Source organism: Chroicocephalus ridibundus, chromosome 3 (assembly GCF_963924245.1).
Source record: "Chroicocephalus ridibundus chromosome 3, bChrRid1.1, whole genome shotgun sequence".
Taxonomy (NCBI): domain Eukaryota; kingdom Metazoa; phylum Chordata; class Aves; order Charadriiformes; family Laridae; genus Chroicocephalus; species Chroicocephalus ridibundus.
In genome coordinates this window covers 91,132,250-91,155,935 of record NC_086286.1, presented here as the reverse complement: position 1 = coordinate 91,155,935, position 23,686 = coordinate 91,132,250, and the positions used below count along the sequence as shown (strand labels likewise).

The 23,686-nt window shown below is 36.8% G+C and overlaps 1 protein-coding gene across 7 annotated transcripts in view; it reads left to right on the top strand.

The window, feature by feature from the left end:
* The window catches only part of DOP1A (DOP1 leucine zipper like protein A), a 68,317-nt gene that overhangs the window by 31,537 nt on the left and 13,094 nt on the right, over positions 1 to 23,686 (top strand). For all 7 annotated transcript variants that reach the window (XR_010070419.1, XM_063330073.1, XM_063330070.1 and 4 more), the window contains 15 exons: positions 2,918 to 3,542; positions 6,438 to 6,712; positions 7,376 to 7,528; positions 11,675 to 11,775; positions 12,359 to 12,618; positions 13,304 to 15,311; positions 15,444 to 15,555; positions 16,532 to 16,711; positions 19,561 to 19,686; positions 20,030 to 20,164; positions 20,708 to 20,763; positions 21,274 to 21,378; positions 22,079 to 22,145; positions 22,916 to 23,060; positions 23,302 to 23,381. Coding sequence is in view for 6 of the 7 variants with exons in the window: in XM_063330073.1 (XP_063186143.1) it covers positions 2,918 to 3,542; positions 6,438 to 6,712; positions 7,376 to 7,528; positions 11,675 to 11,775; positions 12,359 to 12,618; positions 13,304 to 15,311; positions 15,444 to 15,555; positions 16,532 to 16,711; positions 19,561 to 19,686; positions 20,030 to 20,164; positions 20,708 to 20,763; positions 21,274 to 21,378; positions 22,079 to 22,145; positions 22,916 to 23,060; positions 23,302 to 23,381 (4,428 nt within the window). In the remaining variant the exon portion in view is untranslated. The remainder of the gene's footprint in view (positions 1 to 2,917; positions 3,543 to 6,437; positions 6,713 to 7,375; positions 7,529 to 11,674; positions 11,776 to 12,358; positions 12,619 to 13,303; positions 15,312 to 15,443; positions 15,556 to 16,531; positions 16,712 to 19,560; positions 19,687 to 20,029; positions 20,165 to 20,707; positions 20,764 to 21,273; positions 21,379 to 22,078; positions 22,146 to 22,915; positions 23,061 to 23,301; positions 23,382 to 23,686) is intronic.

The window sequence follows — 23,686 nt, the reverse complement described above, 5'->3', positions numbered from 1 at the left end:
GCCTAAGAATGAATTAATCATCGAAAGCTTGAAGTTGTAATGCACTTCAGTAGTCTAATCACATAGAATAACTGGACTCAAAAGAATTCTCCATTTTGGTTACGTCTCATGCATATGTAGATTCTCCTCTCACTCAATTTATATGCATCAGATTAACACCCATCAGTTATTTGACTGTCAATGTTAAGTTCTTAGAATGATTTAATAAAGAAATAGAAGAAACAAACCAACCAGCAGCTCTTTCTCTTTTAATGTTGTCTAGTTGTGTCTACTCAGCCATGGCTCTTTGTGGTATGTTAAGTGACATGTACTGAAATCCTTGTTCTCCAGCTGAAGAAAATAGAGGAACATCATAAAGTAGTTCAGGTTGGAAGTGACAGTTGCAGGTCGTGACTCAAAGCAGGGCTGATCTCAAAGTTTGATTCTAATTTAAAGCTAGGTCAGGTCACTCAGGATCATATCCAGCTTAGTTTTGAATATCTCCAAGGATGAAGATTCCACAACTCTTCTGTACAGCTTGTTTGCACTGTATTATTTAATCAGAATTTCCATTGTTGCAGCCTGTGTTCCTTGCCTCTTGTTCTTTCACTGTGGATTTCTGAGCAAGCCTCCCATCTTTTCAACTACCTAATGCAAAGTCACAAACAGCAATAAAGACACCTTCTCCCCCTCCACAACTCTTAGCATTCTTTTTCTTAAGACAGAGCAAATCCAACTCTCTGAGCTTTCCTTCTATGTCAGGTGCTCCTGCGGTGGCCCTCCACTGGACTTACTCAGTACATCAATGTTTGTTTTGTAGTAATGAATGCAAACTCAGGCACAGTATTCCAGATGTGGTCTTAAAACTGCTGAGCAGAGGGGCCTGTTCACTTCCCTTGACTTGCTGGCTATACTTTTCTTTTGCTAATGCGGTCCTGTTTGTTGTTGGCCTTCACCAGAAGGGTCCACTGCTCGCTCATGTTCACCTTGTCCATTAGAACTCCAGATTCCTTTATGCAGGATCCTATCCTTATTCTTTCTATATCCATATTCTTTCTAGCCAGCTGATACTTGCCTGTTTTTGTTCTTTTGCTTCTTTCTTTTTTTTTTTTTTAGTAAAGCCTGTTTTAATTGAAATGATGTTGCCCTTTGAACCTTCAGCAACCTTTTTCTTTCAATTATAACAGACTCATATCTAGCCATGCTTCTGTTAAGAGATAGAGTGAAATTAATTACCATATTTCTGATCTCTTTTACATTGTATTTTATAAGACAGGGTCACCCTTTATGTCTTTCCAGGCATTTTAGTACATGTTAACACAAGAGACAGTGAAAGCTATCTCAAACAAATTTTCATTTTTACTCCATCTCTGGTAAGCAAGATGTAATTCGCCATATATAATGAAGTCTCTGTTTTTATTTATTCATTTGAGATGGCTAGTCATTAGGGTGTCAGACAGCAAGACAACTTCTGGGCCTGTTGGATCTCAGGCAACATCTGCCATTAGCAGTAGGATAGCTAGATGAGAAGTATGCGGACGTGATATTTACCTGCATTCACTCCCACTGACCCATGCACTTCTGTTTGTTTCCCTGTTCACCTCACATTCTCACCAGGAAGCAGAGACTGTGCTACCAGTTACCAACAAGACTATAGGGGGTTAGAGCAGCCCAGAGAGCCGCTGTGGGTTCTTTTTGGGTAGAAATCATTCGTCACATTTGCGCGTATTCTGAATTGTGAGGAATTGAGGCTCACAATGAGTCACGAAGAACTGTTGTTGCCAGAGCAACCCTTCTTTCTTGTTTCTAAGAGATGATTTTTTTATTTCATTCTAGTTGCAAATGGTTAGTAGTTTTTTAAATGAAAGTTTATTTCTTCTTTTATAATCGTAACTTCGTATTTGAAAGAAATCCCCAACTTCCAAATCCTGGGATTGATATATAAAAAGAAAGATGCTAGTTAGTTAAAGTTGTATCATATATATATAGATCTATGAATTAAGATTCCATCCACATTTAATAGACAAGCTCTTAAGTCAAAGAGCATAAATTTTATTGACAAATTGAGCTGGCTTTATTAGTATAATTGCAGAAGTGGGAAAATATTTTTTAGATTATGAAAGATTTTATTCTTCGTTAAGAGCTCCACAGTTCAGGTTTTTTTTTTAAGCTGTTTTGGCAACTTGTAACATTGAATGACGCTGATCCTGCTCTCCTAATGAGACAAAGCTTTAATAGTTGTGGTTCTTCTATCATCTAGACATTTATTAGGTTAAAATAATTTAATATCTAATGTGATTATTTACTTGTACAGTGGGAACTTCAAAAGCGTGGTCAGAGAAGTGTATACTTTTTCCTAATCTCTCAAGTCTTCCCATTCTTCTTGGCTGACATCTCCTTTTTGTCTCCTTTGCCTGCAGGCATCTTTTTACTCCTTTGTGACTGCAGCAGTTTCTGATTAACAGATAAATATTTTGTCCTTTTGTAGAAAATGCTAAAGTCTAAAGTATTAAAAGAATCTTACTAGCTAAAGTGACCAACATAGTTCAATGTCCTGCTTCCTGCTGTAAGCGAGGGGTTTTCTTTGGTGTATGAATATTTTGGTTTATGATGCTGTATAAATTAGTAATACCTGTGCCTATGCATTTCAGCATTCTTTAATAAAAAATAGAGGTGATTATGAGATGAAGAAAATGTTAAAAGTAGTAATATTTAAAGTATTTTATGTGACAAACAATGCTTGCTTTTTTTTTTGTAGTTAGCTTGAGCTGGCAAGCTTACTGAAACACCAAACATTTTGCTTAAAATGTATTTATATGAATAGATTTCAAACTGTGGAATAAAATTGTTGCTTTCAAATGGAGAAGCAAATAAATGTTTTCTCACTGGGACCTAAATAACCCATTTTGAACAATGATGAAACTTTTATCTCACTCAGGTGCCATCAGTTTCACTTGAAAATCCTAATGATGTGTTTGAAGATGGTGAAAATCCTCCAAGCAGTCGATCATCAGAAAGTGGATTCACCGAGTTTGTACAATATCAGGCAGATACAACTGATGACATTGATAGAGCACTGAATGAAGGTCACGGTGCACCTGGCATTCCTATTATTGGTAGCACATCCTCAGAGACTGAGACAGCCTCAACTGTGGGATCTGAGGAAACCATTGTACAGCCTCCTTCCATCATGACACAGGGGACAGCAACTCGAAGTGGGAAAACGATCCAAAAGACTGCAATGCAGTGCTGTTTGGAGTATGTCCAACAGTTTTTAACCAGATTTATCAACCTGTATATCATTCAGAGTAATTCCTTGTCTCAGCCCTTAGGGGCAGAGCTTCCAGTAGATCCCACTCGAGAGCAAGGACAGACCACAAAATGGGACAGAGAATCACAAGTTGATGCTAAGGTGAAGAAAGCAAACAAGAAAAAAACACCGAAAGAATACCTTCCTGCCTTTATTGCTGCTTGTCAGCTGTATCTTGAATGTTCCAGCTTTCCTGTTTACATTGCTGAAGGAAACCGTACTTCAGAATTACATCCTGGGAAGCCTGAAGTTGGTAAGCTGCACTCTTTTGTTCTTTGCTTTTAAATTTTATTTTTTTTTTCCCCCAAAATATTTAAAGTAATAGTATTCATGCTTCGTGTGTGTTGCTGTTTGCTGTTCCTCTCAGAAATGTAAGTTTCCTTCTGTATCAATTGCCTTGATTTTTGGAAACTAAACTATTTTCTCATAGATACTAAGGATATTGCTGGTAGGGGATTTGACACTAATTAATTAATATTGGGATGACAAATATAAATTATGCAAACTAAAGCCTAAGAGTAGAATCTAGATTTTTCATGTGTTTCTCTTTACTGTACGGGTCCACGATGTTTTCTTTTCGTATTTTGTAATAGCCACAGCTGACATCAAGGAAGTTTTTAGCTTCGTTTTAGCAATTTAGGATTGATGTGCACATTGATCGCTTTATGCAATGCACGGAAATTATAAGGTTCTGTCCAATAAAAATCATACCAGATAAGAAATTAATTATTTTTACTTTGCTTGTATTAAAGGAACAGTTCTTGCAAACGGTTCTTCTAGCTACAGTTGCTTTAGAAAACAAAGTAAAAATGGTGGGGTTTCTGAAGTGTGGACGTGTTCACAGATAGGTGAACACATTCAAGGACAGAAATGTGATTAAAATATTGCAAGCTCTGGATACTGTAAAATGTGACATTTTAGAAGGACAGTCCTTTTTAACGTTGGTAAAGTCTTCAATTTTGTTTTCACTTCTGATCTGTAGCTTGAGAGTTGCTGCCTTAAAATGGTATCATGGTGGATATACTTGGAGCGTGCAAGAAATAGTTACAATAATTTTGGCTACTGTCACAGTCATCTTCTGTGATTTTTTTTTTTTTTTTTTTTTTTTTTTTTTTTTTTCCCCTACAAAACTTCATGCTTGTTCTTATCCACACAACTTTCAAAATCTATTAAAGGCTAAGCAGTGGGCACTGCTTGGAGGTAATAGTCTTTTGGCTTTTGCAAACAAGCACATTAATTTAACATGACTGCTGCTTCTATTCTTGGAGTCTTTAAGATGTGTTGTGTATGTCTTCATTATACAGCCAGGAGCAGAGCATATCTTTGACTTTATGAGATCCAGATGTATCATATATTGATGTCAGTTGAAAGCAACTTGGTTACAGCTGTTTATTAATTAAGGGTATTGCAATGCTGAAGGGGTGCTACCTACTCTAAAGCAGAAAGCTTGTAGAGCTTGAGTAATATGTGCCTCACATGACGGCAGTGATTCTAGGAATCCTTTTCACTTTGTGAAATGTCTTGGATTTGCATTGCTTGTTCGTCATCTCAAATTTCCCTTTTGGGATGTTGCATTTGCAGTCCGTTAAATGATGTGACTTTGACAATTTATGCTTATTCTTCAGTGGTTGAAATCAGCAGGGAGGATTTTGTTTCACATGTAAACATCTGCTTTACAAAATGGTAGGGTGCACGGGAATAGTGATGGGAATGGGGCTGCATAGTTGTCCCGGATATCTTGCTTCCCGTAATAGAGAATGCTGGTGCAACGGAGAATGGGAGAAGGTAGTTACTGTAATTCACACACCAGCCTTTTCTTCATCTATTGATAGGTTTTTCCACTGCAGAAGAGGCTGTTTTTATTGAAGGGTTCCTAAATTTTGAACATGTTTTTGATGGGTTCCATTAGTGATGTGACCCAATTGCCTTCAATCAACGGTGAGACTCATCAGTCTGTTTTTTGAAGGAACCAAATTAATCTGATATTGATAGAACATAACTGTTCTTAAATTTTGCTGTATGCTTAATTTCTCAGATAAATGTGTGCTATTTTTAATTGAAGAAATTAAAAAGGGAACTGAGTCAAGCTCAGAATACTCTTTATATATGTAAAATCTAGAACGTTGTGTGGAATTGTTAGGTATATTTAGTCTCCAGTTTACACTGCAAAATAACTATCATGGATATAAATTAGAAATTGCATCTTCCGTGTCTTAATTCTAAATAGATGCTGTATCTGTGCCTATTAAAAAACATTTCTTCACTTGTGTCTGATTCTAGAAGCATTTGCCTATTTTAGGAACACAATCGATAGAGTCCTTTTGAAATTTTAAGAAAAATTACTTTGGTACCTCTAAAATAGAAGGGTGCATTATTCACTTGGAGAGTTAAGTATGAACTTCAGAGAAAGACACTTGCATTATCAGGCCAGCGCATGGTATTAAGTCAGGGGACAGTAAAAAGGGGAAAACATCGACCTATGGTGAAACCAGAGTATAGAGTATGATTTAATAGGATCAAGCTTCTGCCACCTAAAATGTCAATTTTCACAGGTACTTTTACTTTTAAAGTGTTGCCAGGAAAATCTCTATATTTTTGTTCAGTTTAAACTTAGTTTTTATATATATAAATAAATAATTCTCTATGTATATATTTTATAATAACTATGCAATATAACATATATATATAAATATTTCATGTATGTAAAATACTACAGAATTATTTGCTACTACAAACTGCAATGGTAAGACTTGACTGCTGGTCAAGAATTTCTTGAAGGAGGAAACTGAATGAAAGGATGTGCAAACTACTAGAAGTCCAATTTTGTCTAAAATGTGAAATCATGTGGATGCAATTCCATAAAGTTTATTTTTCTCTTCCTTGTTCAAATTTTCCTATTTACTTTTGGTTACTAAATGTTTGAAGTGATGAAGCGTATTGCACTCTTATTTAGATTATTTTAAAGATAGACACGCATCAAGAAGTATCTTTCTCCTGCATACATTACATTTTCCTAAACTTGTACAATAGGCAGGTTGAAATATGAATGATGAAAGACAATTGTACATATGGTAATGGGATATAAGAGGAAAAATTAATAACATTTAAAGTAGTTAAATGAATGCATCATCTGTGATTTTTCTTTCAGACTGTGAACAAGTACAGCCTCCACTGTGGCTACAGACTTTAATGAATGCTTGCAAGCAAGCAAGTGATTTCAGTGTTCAGGGTGTTACTATTTCCCTTGTGATGGACTTGGTTGGATTGACTCAATCTGTTGCTCTCGTCACTGGAGAAAATCTGAACAGTGTGGAAACTGCTCAGCCTCTTAGCCCTAACCAGGGAAGAGTGGCTGTGGTCATCAGACCTCCTCTTACTCAAGGCAACCTGAGATATATGGCTGAAAAGACAGATTTCTTCAAGGTACAATGCAGTATCTCATTGGTATTTTCTTTAGACTTCTTTTCCTGGCTGGCGAAGACTGACAGTCTTGGCCACTTTACCAGCCTTGATATGGTAAACCAGATTTTCTTGTTGAGTATTTTGATAACAGTTGTAACCTGTCGTAGACTGTGAATGAAAATACATAGTAAGTTTTCTCACTCTGATTGTCTTCCTGACTGCTTGGGTGAAAATCCTTGTTTGGATGAATATTTTTAAAATATAAATAAAAACTGATTTAATAGCAGCATTAATTAGCAAAGGAATGAAACTGAGATGTGCAAAGTGTAGGACTCTGGTAAACCACAATCTCTGCATTTGTGTAATTTATGTAAGAAATCGTTTACAAAAGATAATCAGCAACAGGGCATATTACATAGTTAATTATATTTCAATGAAACTTATTTCTGGAGATGCCTGTGAGTTCTGACTCCTAACAGGAATTTTTAGGTAGTAAGTTATTGCAGTGTTTCAAACCATTGCCTATGTTCATACAAACAAAAATGAACCGTTTTATAGGTAGCCTGTTGGTCATAGGGTGTCATAAGATGTAAGGTCTCCCATCATTGCATAGAGCTCAATGCAGTCCAGAGCATGATACTCATTCACTTGTCTCTCTTGCAACTTTTATTTTCATGTACAAAGCATATAGCTTTAACTCTTTGGGACCAGTTGGGTGATGGAACTCCTCAGCATCATCAGAAGAGTGTGGAGCTCTTCTACCAGCTGCACAACCTCGTTCCGTCTTCTAGCATTTGTGAAGATGTTATTAGTCAGCAGCTGACTCACAGAGACAAGGCAAGTTGTTCATGTATTTGCTAAAAGATGAGTTAAGTATATGTTTCTAACTGTAGAAATATATTTAGAAAAAGGACTTGGTGCCTCAGAAAAGGGCCTAAATAAATTCTGTATTGAAAAAATGTTGCCTTACATTGATTGTTTCAAACATTAAAAATGCTGTTATCTTGCATGCAGAACATCAGATTTGTTGACACTCTGACACTGACGCCCTCTTTCCTGTGTTCCCACTCACAAGAAACCTTAACCTTATGTTAGTAGTAGTTGAGCCCTGTTTTCATGACATCTTGTTTTGCAAACCTATGAAAACTGTTTTTAATGGTAGTAATTGAATATAGATTTTCTACATTGCATTCCAGTTGTCCTAACCACTCTTCTTTCCATGTACAGCTCCATCAAATTTAAACACGCTTTCTTTTGCTGTGTCCTAACCAACTGTAGTTCAGTCCTCTGGTGTGCTCCCTCCTGTTTCAACTAATTCTTGCATCTTGCCTAATAATTTGTCCTTATATAGCGTCTAGACTTTCTGCTTCCTTTCCTCCACAGAACTTGGAATAACAGTCAAGTTATTGTCGTCATCATCATGTCTCTGTTGCTTTTCTTGATAGTGGGGTTGGATTGCTTCTTTCTTAAGACAGGCACGTGTCGTCCCCTTTATCTTTCTATCCTTTTGCATTCTCATTTTTCTCTCTCTCAGCTGAGGTGTCCTTAGTGCCTTTCTCTTTGTGTCTCTTTGTTTTTTACAGTTTGAGATCTGTTTTCAATTCCTTTCCCTTTCTGTGAGACACATCCTTATGAGTCTGCTGCAACTATTATAACTTGCTGCTTCAGCCTTAATTCCCTTTCTCTTTTAAACAGCAATGAATTGGGTTTTTTGGTCTTTCTGACCATTTATATATTATCTGATTCTGCCTCTTTTTGTAAGAGTAAATATAAGACAAAAGAGCGGCTTGTAATTAATAAGATTTTATTTTATCTTCAGGTCCCATGAGCTGTGCTATATATTTCTGAGCTCCATCTTCTGACACTTGTCGTGGTTAATTATTTCCAGATAAAATGTTTCTGTGAGATTCTTTTCCACTGTTGGGAAGCAGGGGAATTGCAATAGCTAGATACTTTCGATGAAGAGGCTTCTGTACAATTCTTCTCCAATCTCATGTGGCTCCTCTCTTCTCTAGTTATTTGTCCTTACAAGATTTGAATTGTGAGTGTTTTTGCCGTGTTTACCAGTTCTAGAGGGCAACTAATAAACTGCTCCAACAAAAATTGCCAGTTTTCTGTGCATCTGTGTCTTTGTGGGAGATGTGCTTGCCTACTCTGCTCTGACTGACATGGCAGCTGGGTTGAGAGTTGTCCGTGCATTTCTTTGCAGTATACTGCTGAGACTAGTCTTTTCTTGAAGGTCTTTACTTTCCATCTCTGTCTCATATCAAAATCCATGGACTATAATTTGAGTATAACCTCTCAAGTGATCAGAGCGCTACTTCTTTGCCTCTGGTAACACTGTTTGGTTTCTTGTTATTACTTTGTCACTTGTCCTGTCTCCTATTCTGCTACCACAGGTCATAATGTTTGCTTGTGACTCAATGTGGTGGCCTTCTCCCATTCTTTATTGCTGCTCAAAGGTCCCTTATCTCACCACTGACTACTTTTTAGAAGTGATCTTGGCTATCCTGTTGATTACCTTTTGTTTTGCTATTAGTTTAGCTAATGCGAGTAAAGTAGTGTTTCCAAAATCTTTTGAAACTGGCAGACATTCAGATTGTTGACAAACAGTGTTTCTTTTAGGTCTGTGACGAGCCTCTGTAGTTTCATGCTAGACAAAGGGAGCTTTTCGACATTCAGCATCAAACCTATGTAGGAGACTTTATCTCTTGTCAAAAGTTATGTTCTGCTTCCCAATACATAAAGCACATGCTTAGCTGTTTTACTGTTAGTAGGAGTTCTACTTGTCATGACAGGTACTCTGTTTTACCCCACCTCCCCTAGGAATTTGTTTCAGATAGAGGCTGTCAATTTGACATTTCAGTTGAGGCCTTCGTAGTGCTTTAAATTTTAGCTATATGAACTGTTTTCACAGCCCCAACAAAATGAATGGTAGGGAATTACTTAAACGCCCTGGCAACTCATGGTTGTGTGACTTCAGAAGCAGTTACCTTTTTGCCTTTCTCCCAGAGAGTAACCCACTCAACAAAAGTGAATGTGAGCCAGTCTGTCAATCACTGCAGTTCACAGCTTGGCGTATTGATAAAACTACCAATGATTTATAGTTTCGCTAATTAGGCTGGTCTGTGAACTGCTGTGACTGTGGATGTGGCACTTGCTCATTTCTGACAACCTTACTGTGAAAACAGTAATTTCTTACATCTTCCCAGCATGGATTGCAAGGGCTCACATGAAGTCATCTGTATGTGCTTGAGAACTGGTATTTTCACTCTTTATTCACCAGATGCTAGTGATTGTTTTGTGTAACTGTATATATTTAGCAGCATTGTTGTAGGGTTTTTTTTCCCTGTGAGAAGCATATTTTTTGTAACTACCTGTGACACTTGCTTTACTTTCCATGCTGCTGTTTTCTCTTCTTGGTTTTTTTCCTTTTTTAGTTTACATCTTATGTGATCTATCTTATGTCCATTCTGTAATTATCAGGTTTTATAGCTTTTACTTTAAATTTTCATTATTGTAGTGGATGTTGGTTGTATTAGCTGTTGCAAAGCTGCTTAAGCTGTATGTTGTAAATTAAGTCTGGAAGTATGCCAGATTGTCACAGTGGTATTAAGTTTTTTGTTTGCTCTCATTTTGATTAGAGGTAAATATACCTAACATTCGTTCCCTGCAAGCATATATTTTAAGAACAAACAAGCAAAAATCTTCATCCTCTTGTCTCTGCTTATTATCTAGTAATTTAGTTTAAGCCCCGGTTGTATTTGAAATTAATTCTGATGCTTTATTCGGTATAACCGTGCTGATTGCTGTGCTTTGTTTGTTCGCCCCTACAACTGCTTAGTAGCTTTCTTGTCTCTCGGGTAAAGCTATTTTTAATAGATGTACCCATGCCTTCATATCACAGCATGGCATTCACTATTGTTCACAGCCTTGCTGTAATAACTCTTTGTCTTGATCAGCCACAGTAAAGAGTTAAAGGCATAAAAATTGTTACTTTAGTACCGTTTTCACCATTAAGTATTCTGCATATAACTAGTAGCCATTAGAAGTCATTTGGGCAGTAAGCACGTACTATTTATCCAAATAAAACTCAAAGTTTCAGAGCAAAATTTGGCATGTTAGTGATGAACTCTATCTACATCATATCTAGTTAGGCTATTCTTATGTCTGTTTCTAGCCAACTTACTTTCATTCCCTTATTTCCATGGATATTGTGTTTAATCCCATCATTCTATACACTGTCTCTAAAAATTTATGTTCTTTCTCTGCGTCTGTATGCTTGAGTTTCCATATTGAAAAGTTTGCATGTTTTTTCCTGCTCTCTGTTCATGTTCTCTTCTAGCGCCTTGAATACATATAAACTCACTGAAAACAGAGCTGTGCAACTTGTGAGAGTAAAATAAGTATGGTTCAAGCTATCACATGAAGTATTTAAAAGTTTTTCAAGCTAAACTTTGAACAAGATCAGGATGGTGGAGAATTCTTCAAGTTACTAAATTTTTCAGAGACCTGTTGTTGCCTATTACTGTTTTTAATGTTAGAAAATAAGATTTGAACACTTAGTCAAAAAACCAATATGCTTAGTCAATGTATCGTTATGAAGAGGGGCCATGGTTGTAAACTAGAGCAGGGTAGGTTTAGATTAGACATTAGGAAGAAGTTCTTTACAATGAGGGTGGTGAGACACTGGCACAGGTTGCCCAGAGAGGTGGTGGAAGCCCCATCCCTGGAGACATTCAAGGCCAGGCTTGATGAGGCTCTGAGCAACCTGATCTAGTTGAAGATGTCCCTGCTTACTGCAGGGGGGGTTGGACTAGATGACCTTTAAAGGTCCCTTCCAACCCAACACATTCTGTGATTCTACAAAGTTAATTTTAATAATTTCATTATATCTTTTAAGCTGCTGTATACCTTTTTTTCCCCAGTTCTTATCAGAGGCCATCATATTCTGGTAGATCTAACTTGTAATTTGGTCCACAGAAAGTAAGAATGGAAGCTCATGCAAAGTTTGCAGTGCTATGGCATCTCACCCGTGACCTTCATATTAACAAGTCTTCTTCCTTTGGCCGTACCTTTGACAGGTTGGTGATTGCAAGCATGATTCAGTTTAAATAATTTTGCTTCAAAATCTTTAACAATGTTATACTGGCAGCATGGAGCGTTTAGAAATTGGAGACCTAAAGCGTGAAGTCTGGAAATGATTCTAAAGGCTAAAACTATTAAGAGAATAATGACAGTAGGACGTGCTGAATTGTCAAATACATTTCTCCTCTCTGTTCTTGAAGAAAAGATCTTTGAATAAGTTATTGTCTCTCTTCTGTGCATCTGTGTGAAGTTTTATCTTTTTTGTGCTGCAACAGCACTTGTTATGCTAGTAGATGTACAAGTACTTGAACTGACTATACAACTGCTACTATTAGAGCAGCTGTCTTAACAGACTTCGTTACTGGTTCTTCCTGGCCATTTCTTCATTAGGCTAGACTAAAACACAAAACTTCAGATTGCAAAGTTTGTATGCTGTTTTATATGGAGAAATGCTGTTTTATATGGAGAAGACTAGAGTATGTACTAACATGTTAAAATTTATCATATATTAGATTAAAATGGGATTATTCTGTGGGTAGTGTAGAATATGCTCTAGGTTCATTCTTTTTTCTATTGTAGATCTTTGTTTATCATGCTGGACAGCCTTAATAGCTTGGATGGTTCTACATGGTCAGTGGGACAAGCCTGGTTAAATCAAGTGCTTCAAAGACATGATATTGCACGAGTTCTTGAACCTTTGCTCCTACTGCTTCTCCATCCAAAAACTCAGCGAGTTTCTGTTCAGCGAGTACAGGCTGAATGTTGCTGGACTAAATCTCCCTATCACACTGAAGAAGAAAATGAAAAGCACTTTATGCAGAAGTTTAGCTGTTCTGATGGTATGTACAGAAGACTGTAGGAAGTTCCTTATTTAATTTCTTTATTTGTTATTTACATGTGACACTGAAAACGTAGTAGAAATTTTTGAGAATAACTCAGAAAACAAAGGGCTGGAATAGCTACTGCTTATATGTGCTTTTGTGCATGTTTTTTCTAATTCAAGTCTGGGTTTCCAAAGTATCATTAAAGTTTTATTGTTCTCAAGATGATATGCAAGTATTTTAATGTAGAGCATTTTCTTATGTCTTACTGAACTTCAGTAGAATTTAAGAATATGGCATGAAGTTTAACCAAGAAATGAAATGCTTTTGTGAATTAGGACCACTGATGTGGGCCTGGGTGAAAACCTACTGGTAAGGTTTGAAGGTGTTTGCATGTATTGTGTAATTATAGTAACATACTAATAATTCTCTACACAGGCAGATAAGACTGCATAAGGTTTCAGAAGGGAATTATGTTGTTATGCTAAGGTCTTACGCTTAAGTAATCTTGCTTTGTTATGTGAATGTGTATCATTTGCATATTAACATTATTTTTTTTCTGCTGTAAAGTGGAAAGACGCTATTTACTATGCCTTTATAATTTGAAGTCTTGATAATAGTTTAAATTCTAAATGTTAATTCTAAATTCTTATTCTGAAGAATAAAATATTACGTGTATAATTTTTTTTTGTTTTTCTTTAAGCTTTTTCCCATGTGCCTGTAAGCCAAGGACAGCTTATTATACCTAAAGAAGGCAATGAAAAACAACTTGTTATGGATGAAATGGAGAATTTCAGCCTGACTGTTAACCCCCTGAGTGACAGGCTTTCCTTGTTAAGTACCAGCAGTGAGACCATACCAATGGTTGTGTCTGATTTTGACCTTCCTGACCATCAGGTTGAAATACTGCAGAGTTCTGACTCTGGCTGTTCTCAGTCATCTACTGGAGACAACATCAGTTATGAAGTGGAAACAGAAAGCCTGAGTGCTCAAGATAGTTCTCAGACTCTGAGAGAAGACTCACCTGATGAAATTGTGCAACAAGTGGTTACAGATCTTATATGCAAAGTTGTAAGGGGTCTTGGAGAAGAGACTGAACCAGTTAAACATAGTCTACACTCTGAGGATACTTCATGTAAATTCAGTCCTTTGGATAACTCTGTAGAGGTGTCAAAAAGCGAAGATCAAAATATTCAAAGTAGCCAGAGTAGTTTGCTTAGTAATGACAGCTCCCAATTGCTATCAGCCTCAACTGAGGCTGGACTTGAGAGCTTAAGAGATGAAATTTCAAGAAATAACTCTTCACCCTGTATTGCAGAAAGCCAGCAATCCCTCTCTGATCTCACTCTTGCTTCCACTGAATCGAAGTCCAGAAAGAGAAGCCACAGTAGTATTCAGTTCAGCTTCAAAGGAAAGCTACCAGAAAAAATGCCAGAAAAAGAAACAATTGTTAAAGAGGCTGGTAAGCAACCAGGTGCAAAACCTAAAGTAAAAATAGCCAAAAAGAAAGATGAAGAGAAGAAGAAAGCACAAACAGAAAAGCTTAAACAAACAAATGTCTTCTTTAGTGATGGTCTTGATTTAGAAAACTGGTACAGTTGTGGAGAAGGAGAAATTTCAGAAATTGAAAGTGATGTGGGGTCCCCAGGAATGCGAAAATCTCCCAACTTTAATATCCATCCATTGTATCAACATGTGCTGCTTTATCTCCAGCTGTATGACTCTTCAAGGACATTGTATGCTTTTTCTGCAATTAAAGCAATTCTGAAAACAAATCCTTCAGCTTTTGTAAGTGCTATCTCCACTACCAGTGTCAACAATGCATACACTCCTCAGCTTTCATTGCTCCAGAATCTTCTAGCCAGGCATCGAATATCTGTTATGGGCAAGGATTTCTATAGTCACATCCCAGTTGATTCTAACCATAACTTTCGGAGCTCTATGTACATAGAAATTCTTATCTCCTTGTGTTTATACTATATGCGGAGCCACTATCCGACTCATGTTAAAGTAACATCGCAAGATCTAATAGGAAACCGTAATATGCAAATGATGAGCATAGAAATTCTGACCCTTCTCTTTGCTGAGTTGGCAAAAGTGATAGAAAGCTCTGCAAAGGGCTTTCCTAGTTTTATTTCGGACATGTTGTCTAAGTGCAAGGTTCAGAAGGTGATCCTGCATTGTCTGCTGTCTTCTATCTTCAGTGCACAGAAATGGCACAGCGAGAAGATGGCTGGAAAAAACATAGTGGCTGTAGAAGAAGGTTTCTCTGAAGACAGCCTTATAAATTTTTCTGAAGATGAATTTGACAATGGTAGTACTCTGCAGTCACAGCTTTTAAAAGTACTTCAGCGACTGATTGTGTTGGAACACAGAGTAATGACTGTGCCTGAGGAAAATGAAACGGGCTTTGACTTTGTCATAACGGACTTGGAGCATATTGGCCCCCAGCAGCCAATGACTTCCCTTCAGTATTTACATTCCCAGCCAATAACCTGCCAAGGCATGTTTCTCTGCGCAGTGATACGAGCTTTACACCAGCACTGTGCCTGTAAAATGCATCCCCAGTGGATTGGCCTTATCACTTCTACGTTGCCTTACATGGGAAAAGTTCTTCAGAGGGTGGTTGTTTCAGTGACTCTTCAGCTCTGCAGGAACTTGGATAATTTAATTCAGCAGTATAAATATGAAACAGGATTATCTGATAATAGGTATGTGTATGTAGAGGTGTATAATCTTTTTAAGCAAATCTGATTGTGTTGAATTACTTTACAACCAGATTAACCTTTTTTTTTTTTTTTTTTTTTTTTTTTTTTTTTTTAAAAATGGATCTCTTATTTTAGACCTCTCTGGATGGCATCAGTCACTCCCCCAGATATGGTTCTTACTTTATTAGAAGGGATCACAACAATAATTCATTACTGCCTCCTGGATCCATCTACGCAATATCATCAGGTAAAACTTATCTGGGTGTCCGAGAGGTTCCTATGCAGTACCTCTCAAATTAAGGACTGGTGATTATATTAGCAGAATTGAAGCTCTGAGTAGGGAAAAATACCAAATATATTGTCTTAGCTATAAGTATGTAGGGTTTTTTTATTGATAAAATACACATTTCAAACAGAAAACCAATTTTCTACTAATTAGACTTCTATGAGAATAATCTTAGATTTTTTACTTGTTTTGATTTGGTTTTGGGGAATTTTTTTGTTCCCCTGAAATAACTAAAGTCGGATTTCCTTAACCTTTGGACCTCAAAAATGCTACTTTTTAGAGCTGCCTTTGTTTGTGAAATCTCACAGGCTGATGCCTATCCTGTGTCTGGCTGGACTGTGTTCATCTTGCAATATGTCAAAACATTGTCTTTGTGCTCCTTCTGTATATTCATCGTTTGTCTTTTTAGTCAAGCAGTATTTTTAGATCTGATATCCTGAGCATAGTCTCTGTTAAGAATTTGGCCCAGATTCTGCAAGAATTTTCTTGCCCTGCTCTCTCTGCAATCTTGGTTTTGCTTTTTTTTTGTTGTTGTTTTTGTTATTATACACTTTTGCCTTCCGTTCATTTAAAGTAACGGAGAAGTGTTTATTGTTTGTGCAAGTAAATAATTTTGCCTAGAGTATTATTTACACTTAAAATTCTGAAATAATTGTTTTGCGAAGGTATAGGTAGATGATGCAAAATTGATTGCTGTAGACATGAGGCCTCACATGTTTGGAATACATTTGATATTGTATAACTCAGTCAAAAGATTCCTTGATTTTGATAGGCTCAAAACTTGTACATAATACAAGAATTATTGAAAAACTATTTTGAAAAAGAGTTAACATTGAAAGCTTCCATGTCTGTTAAGTCTCAATTTACATTGTTTTACTTATGCTGTTTATGTAGATATTTAATGCTCCTCCTCCCCTCTCCGTTTCAAATCCACTAGCTCTTGGTTAATGTAGATCAGAAGCACTTGATTGAAGCACGCAATGGGATCCTGTCTATCTTGCATATGATCATGTCTTCTGTGACTTTGCTGTGGAGCATCCTTCACCTTGCAGACTCTTCAGAGAAAACTACTGCTGCTGCTGCATCTGTTACCACTATTAATCTTGGGTCAACAAAGGTTAGAATACCAGAGATAATATAGTTTAAGTTGCTCGTTCATACCTCTGTCAAACTAAATCCAATTCTATTCCCTTAAATTAATACCTTTGTCCTCATCTACTCATCCACCTCAGAAACAGGGCTTTTATAAATGGTTATTGAACCTGCTTTTAAACTTGAGTGTATCAACTGAAGACAACAATGTCTCACCTTTTTGCCTTCTAGAAAATTAAATCCATCCTTTTATGCCTTTTTATGCCTCAAAAGATATTAAATATTCATGTTAAATCTTAACAAAAGAGAACTCTCCTCTTAAAACATCTAATACTCAAACACTTTTTAGGTCCTTCATTCAATTCCCTTACAGTGATGTCACTGTGCACGGGGAAATGTCATAACAGATAGTGAACTAGTAATCAAAAAAAAGAACTTCAGAAGGTGTCAAATAGGACTATACTGAGAACATTGACCAGTCCTCTTATTGGAAGCAGCTCAAACTTATATTTCACATTATTAAATAGGAAATTGTCACTTAAATTTGAAGTGTTTTAAAATAAGATTTCCTCAATTAATTTGAATACTATAAGATACTGTTTGCAACGATGCTGTTATACATCCTTTTCAACCTTTGGCACTCAGATTGAAGGAATAAAAAATAACTTATCTAAGATTCCGTGTCATTGCACAGACAGCATCCATGTCATATTTGTGCTGCCCCTAGGGCTTCCTACTCACTGAAAGGAAGGGGGTGCATACTTGTTGATGGCCCATAATAATACACTGCTTCTGTGAAAAAAAGGAGCTTTTGTACTCTGGTTAAACATGAACTCTTCTGTACATCCCAGCTTTTCTTTAGTTTTCCCAAATCCACAGTATTCAAAAGAGCATTCAACGTATCCTGTATATGAAAAAGTCTTGTTTGAATTCAGCTTGTTTGGTGTAATGTCAAGACAGGTTATTTTACTTTTTCACCTCATTGCTTTCAGGTAAGGCTTTTGTAGCTGCTTTGTAGTTGGTGGATGTGGTTAAAAACACACAAAACTGTGGAACAAAATTGTATGTCTAAAGTATAAGCAAGCTTTTTAAGCTTCAGTACAGTTAGGTTACTTTGGCAACCACACTCTTGGCAGGCGCATAAAATGTATAGTCAAGCTCTGGGATTGTATATAGCAGTTTCCTGCAAGCTTAGGCAATTCCTACTGAAATACCTCTGTCCAAGATAAAAATGGCTTTCAGAAAACAGGTAGAAAGTGCATTTTTCTCTGAAATCTTCAGGTCATATAAAACAGGATGAGAAGACAGATCAGGAAATAAATTTTCTGACCCAAGTATGCCTCAATAACTTCTGTCATGCTTAAAAACCACGTTATTAAGAGTTTCAGCAGTGAGTATTTCAGTCTCCTAGAGCAGTGTGTTCCCCCTTTTAGGATTTCTCCACAACCCCTACTTCTTAATCTTTGTCTCACTTGCTACAAAGCAAGTCCATCACTATTTTGTGGTAGACATGAGGCACGTGGCAGACCTTCCTTTCTTCTTCCTAGTTACCTTGTATGCATTTGATAACTGTTATATCTCCACTTACATGCTCTTCTCCTGACTGTACAAACCCATTTCTGCTCCTTCTTGTAGATCATATTCCATATCACTAATTTTCTTTTTATAGTTTGAGTTCTGTCGGCTTGTGGTACATTTCTTGAAGTAAAGTGTTGTCATGGTTTGACCTCAGCTGGCAAGTAAGCACCACACAGCTGCTCACTCACTCTTGCCCCCCAGCAGGACTGGGAAGAGAATCGGAAGGGTAAAAGTGAGAAAACTCGTGCGTTGGGATAAAGACAGTTTAATACTTGAAATATAATGATGATAATAATAATTATAATGAAAGGAGAAATAACAAAGAGAAATAAAACCCAAGAAAGCCAAGTGATAAAAATGAAAACAATTGCTCGCCACCAACTAACCGATGCCCATCCAGTCCCTGGGCAGCAGCCTCCCCGCCAGCCTTCCCCCTAGTTTTACATGCCGAGCATGATGTCATATGGTATGGAATATTGCTTTGGCCAGTTGGGATCAGCTGTCCCTGTTGAGTCCCCTACCAACTTCTTGTGTCCCCCCCCAGCCTACTCACCGGTGGGGTGATGTGAGGAGCAGAAAAGGTCTTGATGCCATGTAGGCGCTGCTCAGCAGTAATTAAAACATCCCTGTAATATCAACACTGTTTCCACCACAAATCTAAAACATAACCGCATACTAGCTACTATGAAGAAAATCAACTCCTTCCAACCCAACACTAGCACAGGTGTCCAAAACGGGGCGTGGTACATGGTATCTTCTTTCAGAGGAAATATTTCATGTCTTCCATGAAGTGATGCTATTTGTGAATCCTCTTTTCCCCTTCCTTGCAAAGTTGTCATCATGAGGTGGTGATCCACTATAATCCCAAGACCCTTTTTTTTTTCTTCTGTAGCACTGCTATCTAAATAGTTACTCATCCTGAATTGCTAAAATTGTTTATATCTACATTTGCATGCAAAAATCAACCCTTTATTGCAGCTCATCTTTTTTTCAGGATGCTTTTCGAGTTTCTCAGGTCATTTTTAGTTCTGTACCTTTCTATCAGTTGCTTCCCACTTCATTACCATTTGCAAACTTAACAAATGGATTTTATCTTCCCGTGTCTTAGTCATGAAAAAAAATGATTGAAGAATACCAGATGTAAAATAGAGCTTTATGAACCCTCTGAGTGGATCCTTCCATTTTGATAAAAGTTAGTGATAGTTACCATCCAAGTATGGCTTTATAGCTAGCTGTTCTGAACATAATGCTCAGGTGCTTATCTAAAGGTGTATGTGTTCTGCTTCCACATTTCAGAATTTGAGGCAGCAGATTCTCGAACTGTTGGGTCCGATTTCAATGAATCATGGTGTTCACTTCATGGCTGCTGTTGCGTTTGTGTGGAATGAAAGGAGGCAAAATAAAAATACTTCTAGGACAAAGGTATGTTTATACTACAGTGGTCACTTCTAATAGTGGTAATAGCTTTGAGTGATTTAGAAGTGGTAAAGAGAAAAGTCATACATTGCAGTGAAAAAATGCATATTATGAAATATGGAGAGTATTTATATTATATTTCTAATTAGCAACTGTACTGTCAGGGTGCTACCAGTTTATTTTAGAATGAGATAATCTCCCTGACTTCCTCAGGAAAAGAATAAGTGATTCCAAGTTTCTAGACAACCAATTAGTTACTAACATATCAATCCTGTGAGGCTGGCTGCCTTAATTTTGACATAGGCATCATCTGTGATGATAATTTGAGACATACATTTGATTCTTTTAGGTTATTCCTACAGCAGGCGAAGAACAACTTCTGCTGGTCGAGCTAGTTCGTTCTATCAGCGTTATGAGAACGGAGACTGTTATACAAACAGTGAAAGAAGTTTTGAAGCAACCTCCAGCCATAGCGAAGGACAAGGTATGAAAACTGTAGTAGTGGTATTGATTTACTTAATGTCGCCTTCCAAAGCTTACAATGCTGATGATACGGATATTTCGTTCACAAAGCTGAGCAAGTAATGAGTGCTGCTGCTCAGTACAGTGTGAGAAGTTTCACAATATCCAATAGATGGATGAATTGTCAGAGGAAAATCGTACCTTCTTAAGTCACTACCATGTACTGAGCCACTCCAGAATCCTGTTTACTGCTTCTGTACAAGACTATTTTGTGGGGATAGGCTTCTTACATGAGGGAGAGAGGTGTATACCCTAGCATCAGGCTGATTTTTCAGGTGGGAAAGGGAAGTGGGGAAAAGAGAGAATAAATAAAGGGAAGAATAACTTTATAGAAAGATGTCTAAGTGGGTATTTGTAATATTCGATTAAGGAAGCTATATCTTCAGATGCTGCAGTAACATTATGGCATAGTCTGTTTTGCCCTGGCTAGTGAGGAGAGGGAAAAAAAGAAAAAAGTCAGTCAGTTTCTTCTTCCTGATAACAGAGGTTTTGTATGTCTTTCTAGAAACATCTTTCACTGGAAGTCTGCATGTTGCAGTTTTTCTATGCTTATACTCAAAGGTAAGACAAGAAGTTAAATTTTATTTCCATCATCAAAAAGCAGATGGACAATTTGAATATTTTACATCTTTTTATAATCCCTAGGATGAGAAACAGCCTGTGAAATATAAATCATGAAGAAAGAATGGTTTTGAACTGTAGTTGTTATAAAAAAGAAAGGGTTTTGTGACTTCCCTATTTCTGCATCACCTTTCTTCCCCCTCCTAAAAATCCTGCAGGAAATATTGCCCCCTGCCCAAGGAAAGTTTATCTTAATTGTGCTGTAATTCATTGGTACCACTCCAACCTTGGACTGAAGAGCCTGTCTTTCGAGTACACGGTTCTTCTGCCTTCCTCCTTTTTCTTTCTTAATGACTTGATGTAGCCACCTAATATTAAATGAAAAACCAAAGAATCTGTATGAGTGTTGATTAACACTATCTGACACGAGAATTGTGAGGCAGAAAGAAAATGGGGAATACCTGAGGGTGATGATGCTGTTTTCATTGCCGTCGCTGCCCTCTCTCTTAGGATTCCAGTGACCAGCTTAGTAGACAGCTGGGCAGCACTGCTGCTTCTGCTAAAGGATTCCATCCAGGTCGGTCTTCCAGCTCCGGGACAATTCCTCATACTTGGGTAAGTGCTTTTGGTATTTGCAGTTTCTAAAGAAGCTCAACTGTAAGTGTCTGAAATCGTACTGAAGTATTTTGTGTTTTCAAATCTCTATCACTTAATTTTGAGTGGAGACAAATGCCTATTGCCTGAGTTCTGTGGGGTTTTTATCAAATTAGTTTATTCTGTGAAGAATGGTTACATATATTAAATTTTATGTTGTAATTTGATATAAGCCACGATCTTACCTCACTGATTATTTGAGACATTCAGGCTCTTCAAACAGTAGGTTTAAATTTCTCATTTTACTTAGAAAATGACTTTAATGACTATTTCTTAGGTGTGTGTAGATTTGCAGCCTACTAGAAAGGATTCATTCCCAGCATGAAAGCTGTTGTTGAGTGTTAGGAATAAAATGTTGAATATGTTTTCTATATAAAGCTTCAAGGACCATTTTCTTGAATTTCTGGAATTTATCTTCCCTAGTAAATTTTCTCTAAAGATATTTGTGTGTAGTCTAGACAAACATATTCTTGATAAACTATTATGTTATGATCAAAATTAACGTAAGAAACTTGAAAGGATGTTTTCTAGAATATCTAGAAGTAGCAACGACTGAAGGTTTACAAAATTAAGTATTGTGCACGTAAATTTCTTCAGGTTTGTCCTAACTTTTAAAATTACTGAATAAAATCCAGATCTACCTCTGTGGGGTTTTTTTCAGTGTTCTTAATGAGTTTATTATGAAAAACCCGAGCCTGGAGAATAAAAAAGACCAAAGAGATCTCCAGGTAAGAAATTTGTGGTATGTATGTCTCTTTTGAAAATATTGAACAATAAATGCATAATTTGAGAGAGTCATATAAATGACAGTGATGTATTCAAAGGATTTTCTGTAAAAGTATTTTTAAGCGATAAGTGTTAAAAAATTAAAATATTTATTACTTGTAAGTTGAGTGTTTTATTTAGTGTAGTTTTCCAAAGGAAATTACACTTGTGTGCTTTCCCTTTTCTACCGCCCCAAGGAGCGATGACCAATTTCAAGCTAAGTTTGATGGAAGAACAGATGTCCTAAAGATATTCCTTTATTCATTTGAAAATCGTGCATGTTTACAACTGTAGTTGGTTGTATTGGTTTTGTCTGAGATAGTTAAATTTCTCATAAAACCAGTGCATCAGTATATGTGGTAGGAAGGACTCTTACGGAAACATTTTGGTCCCTTTTTCTCACAGAAGGATGTACTGAACATCTACAGGTTTTCATTCTGTTAACTTCAAACCCTTTCTCAAATGTACTAGAATTATCTGATACATCAGTTCTGAAGCCTGAAATTAATCTTTAGTATCTTCTACTTAGTACTATTTACAATCTGTTGAAAAAGATCTCATTTTCTGTGGAGTTATTAATCACTGATAACATTGAACAGTAGTGATTTGAAAACAGTTCTATGCTTAGTTAGTTATATAGTTTTTCTATAAAAACCCATGTTCGGACAACCAATACAGCCCTTCTGCACAAAGTTCTTGAAATGGTGGTTGTTTCGGTTTTTTTTCCTACCAGGATGTAACACACAAGATAGTGGATGCCATTGGGGCGATTGCTGGTTCTTCCTTGGAACAGACTACTTGGCTAAGACGAAACTTAGAGGTTAAGCCTTCCCCCAAGATTATGGTTGATGGAAACAACTTAGAGTCAGATGTTGAAGGTAGCTTCATTTTATCTTTATTTTAAATAAAGCATTAATTATCAGGCTAAAATGAACAAAGAGGATAGCCTTACTATAGTTGAATACATTCAAAATGCTTCAGTATTGTTCAGGCATTACACAGTGTATCTGGTAAAGTCTGTACATCTTCGTAATACATGCTATTAAAATATGCTTGTGAGGTAAATAATGGCTTAAGAAAACTAACTTTGGACATTTTTTTATTATTATCTTCATTTAGATATGTTGTCTCCAGCGATGGAAACTTCAAACATAACTCCATCTGTTTATAGTGTCCATGCGTTGACCTTACTTTCTGAGGTAAATGTCTCCTCAGATGTAATAAATACTGTCTTATAGTAACCTTTTATATTGTGTAAAGCTTTGGGCTAGAAGTTTGTGGAAAGAAGCTGATGCAAATGGATTCTGGTTCCTATCATGTAACAATATATAAAACTTTGTTACCAAAACAGTTATAAAGATTCAGTGAGATGAGGGAAAGGTAAAGCATGGCCTTTCAGATGTGTAGCATAGGGAACTTTTTTGGTGGCAAATTTTGTGCGTTAATAGTGGTATGTGTTATTTACTGCTGAAAATTGCAATTGGTCTTCGAATTTTTTTTTTGT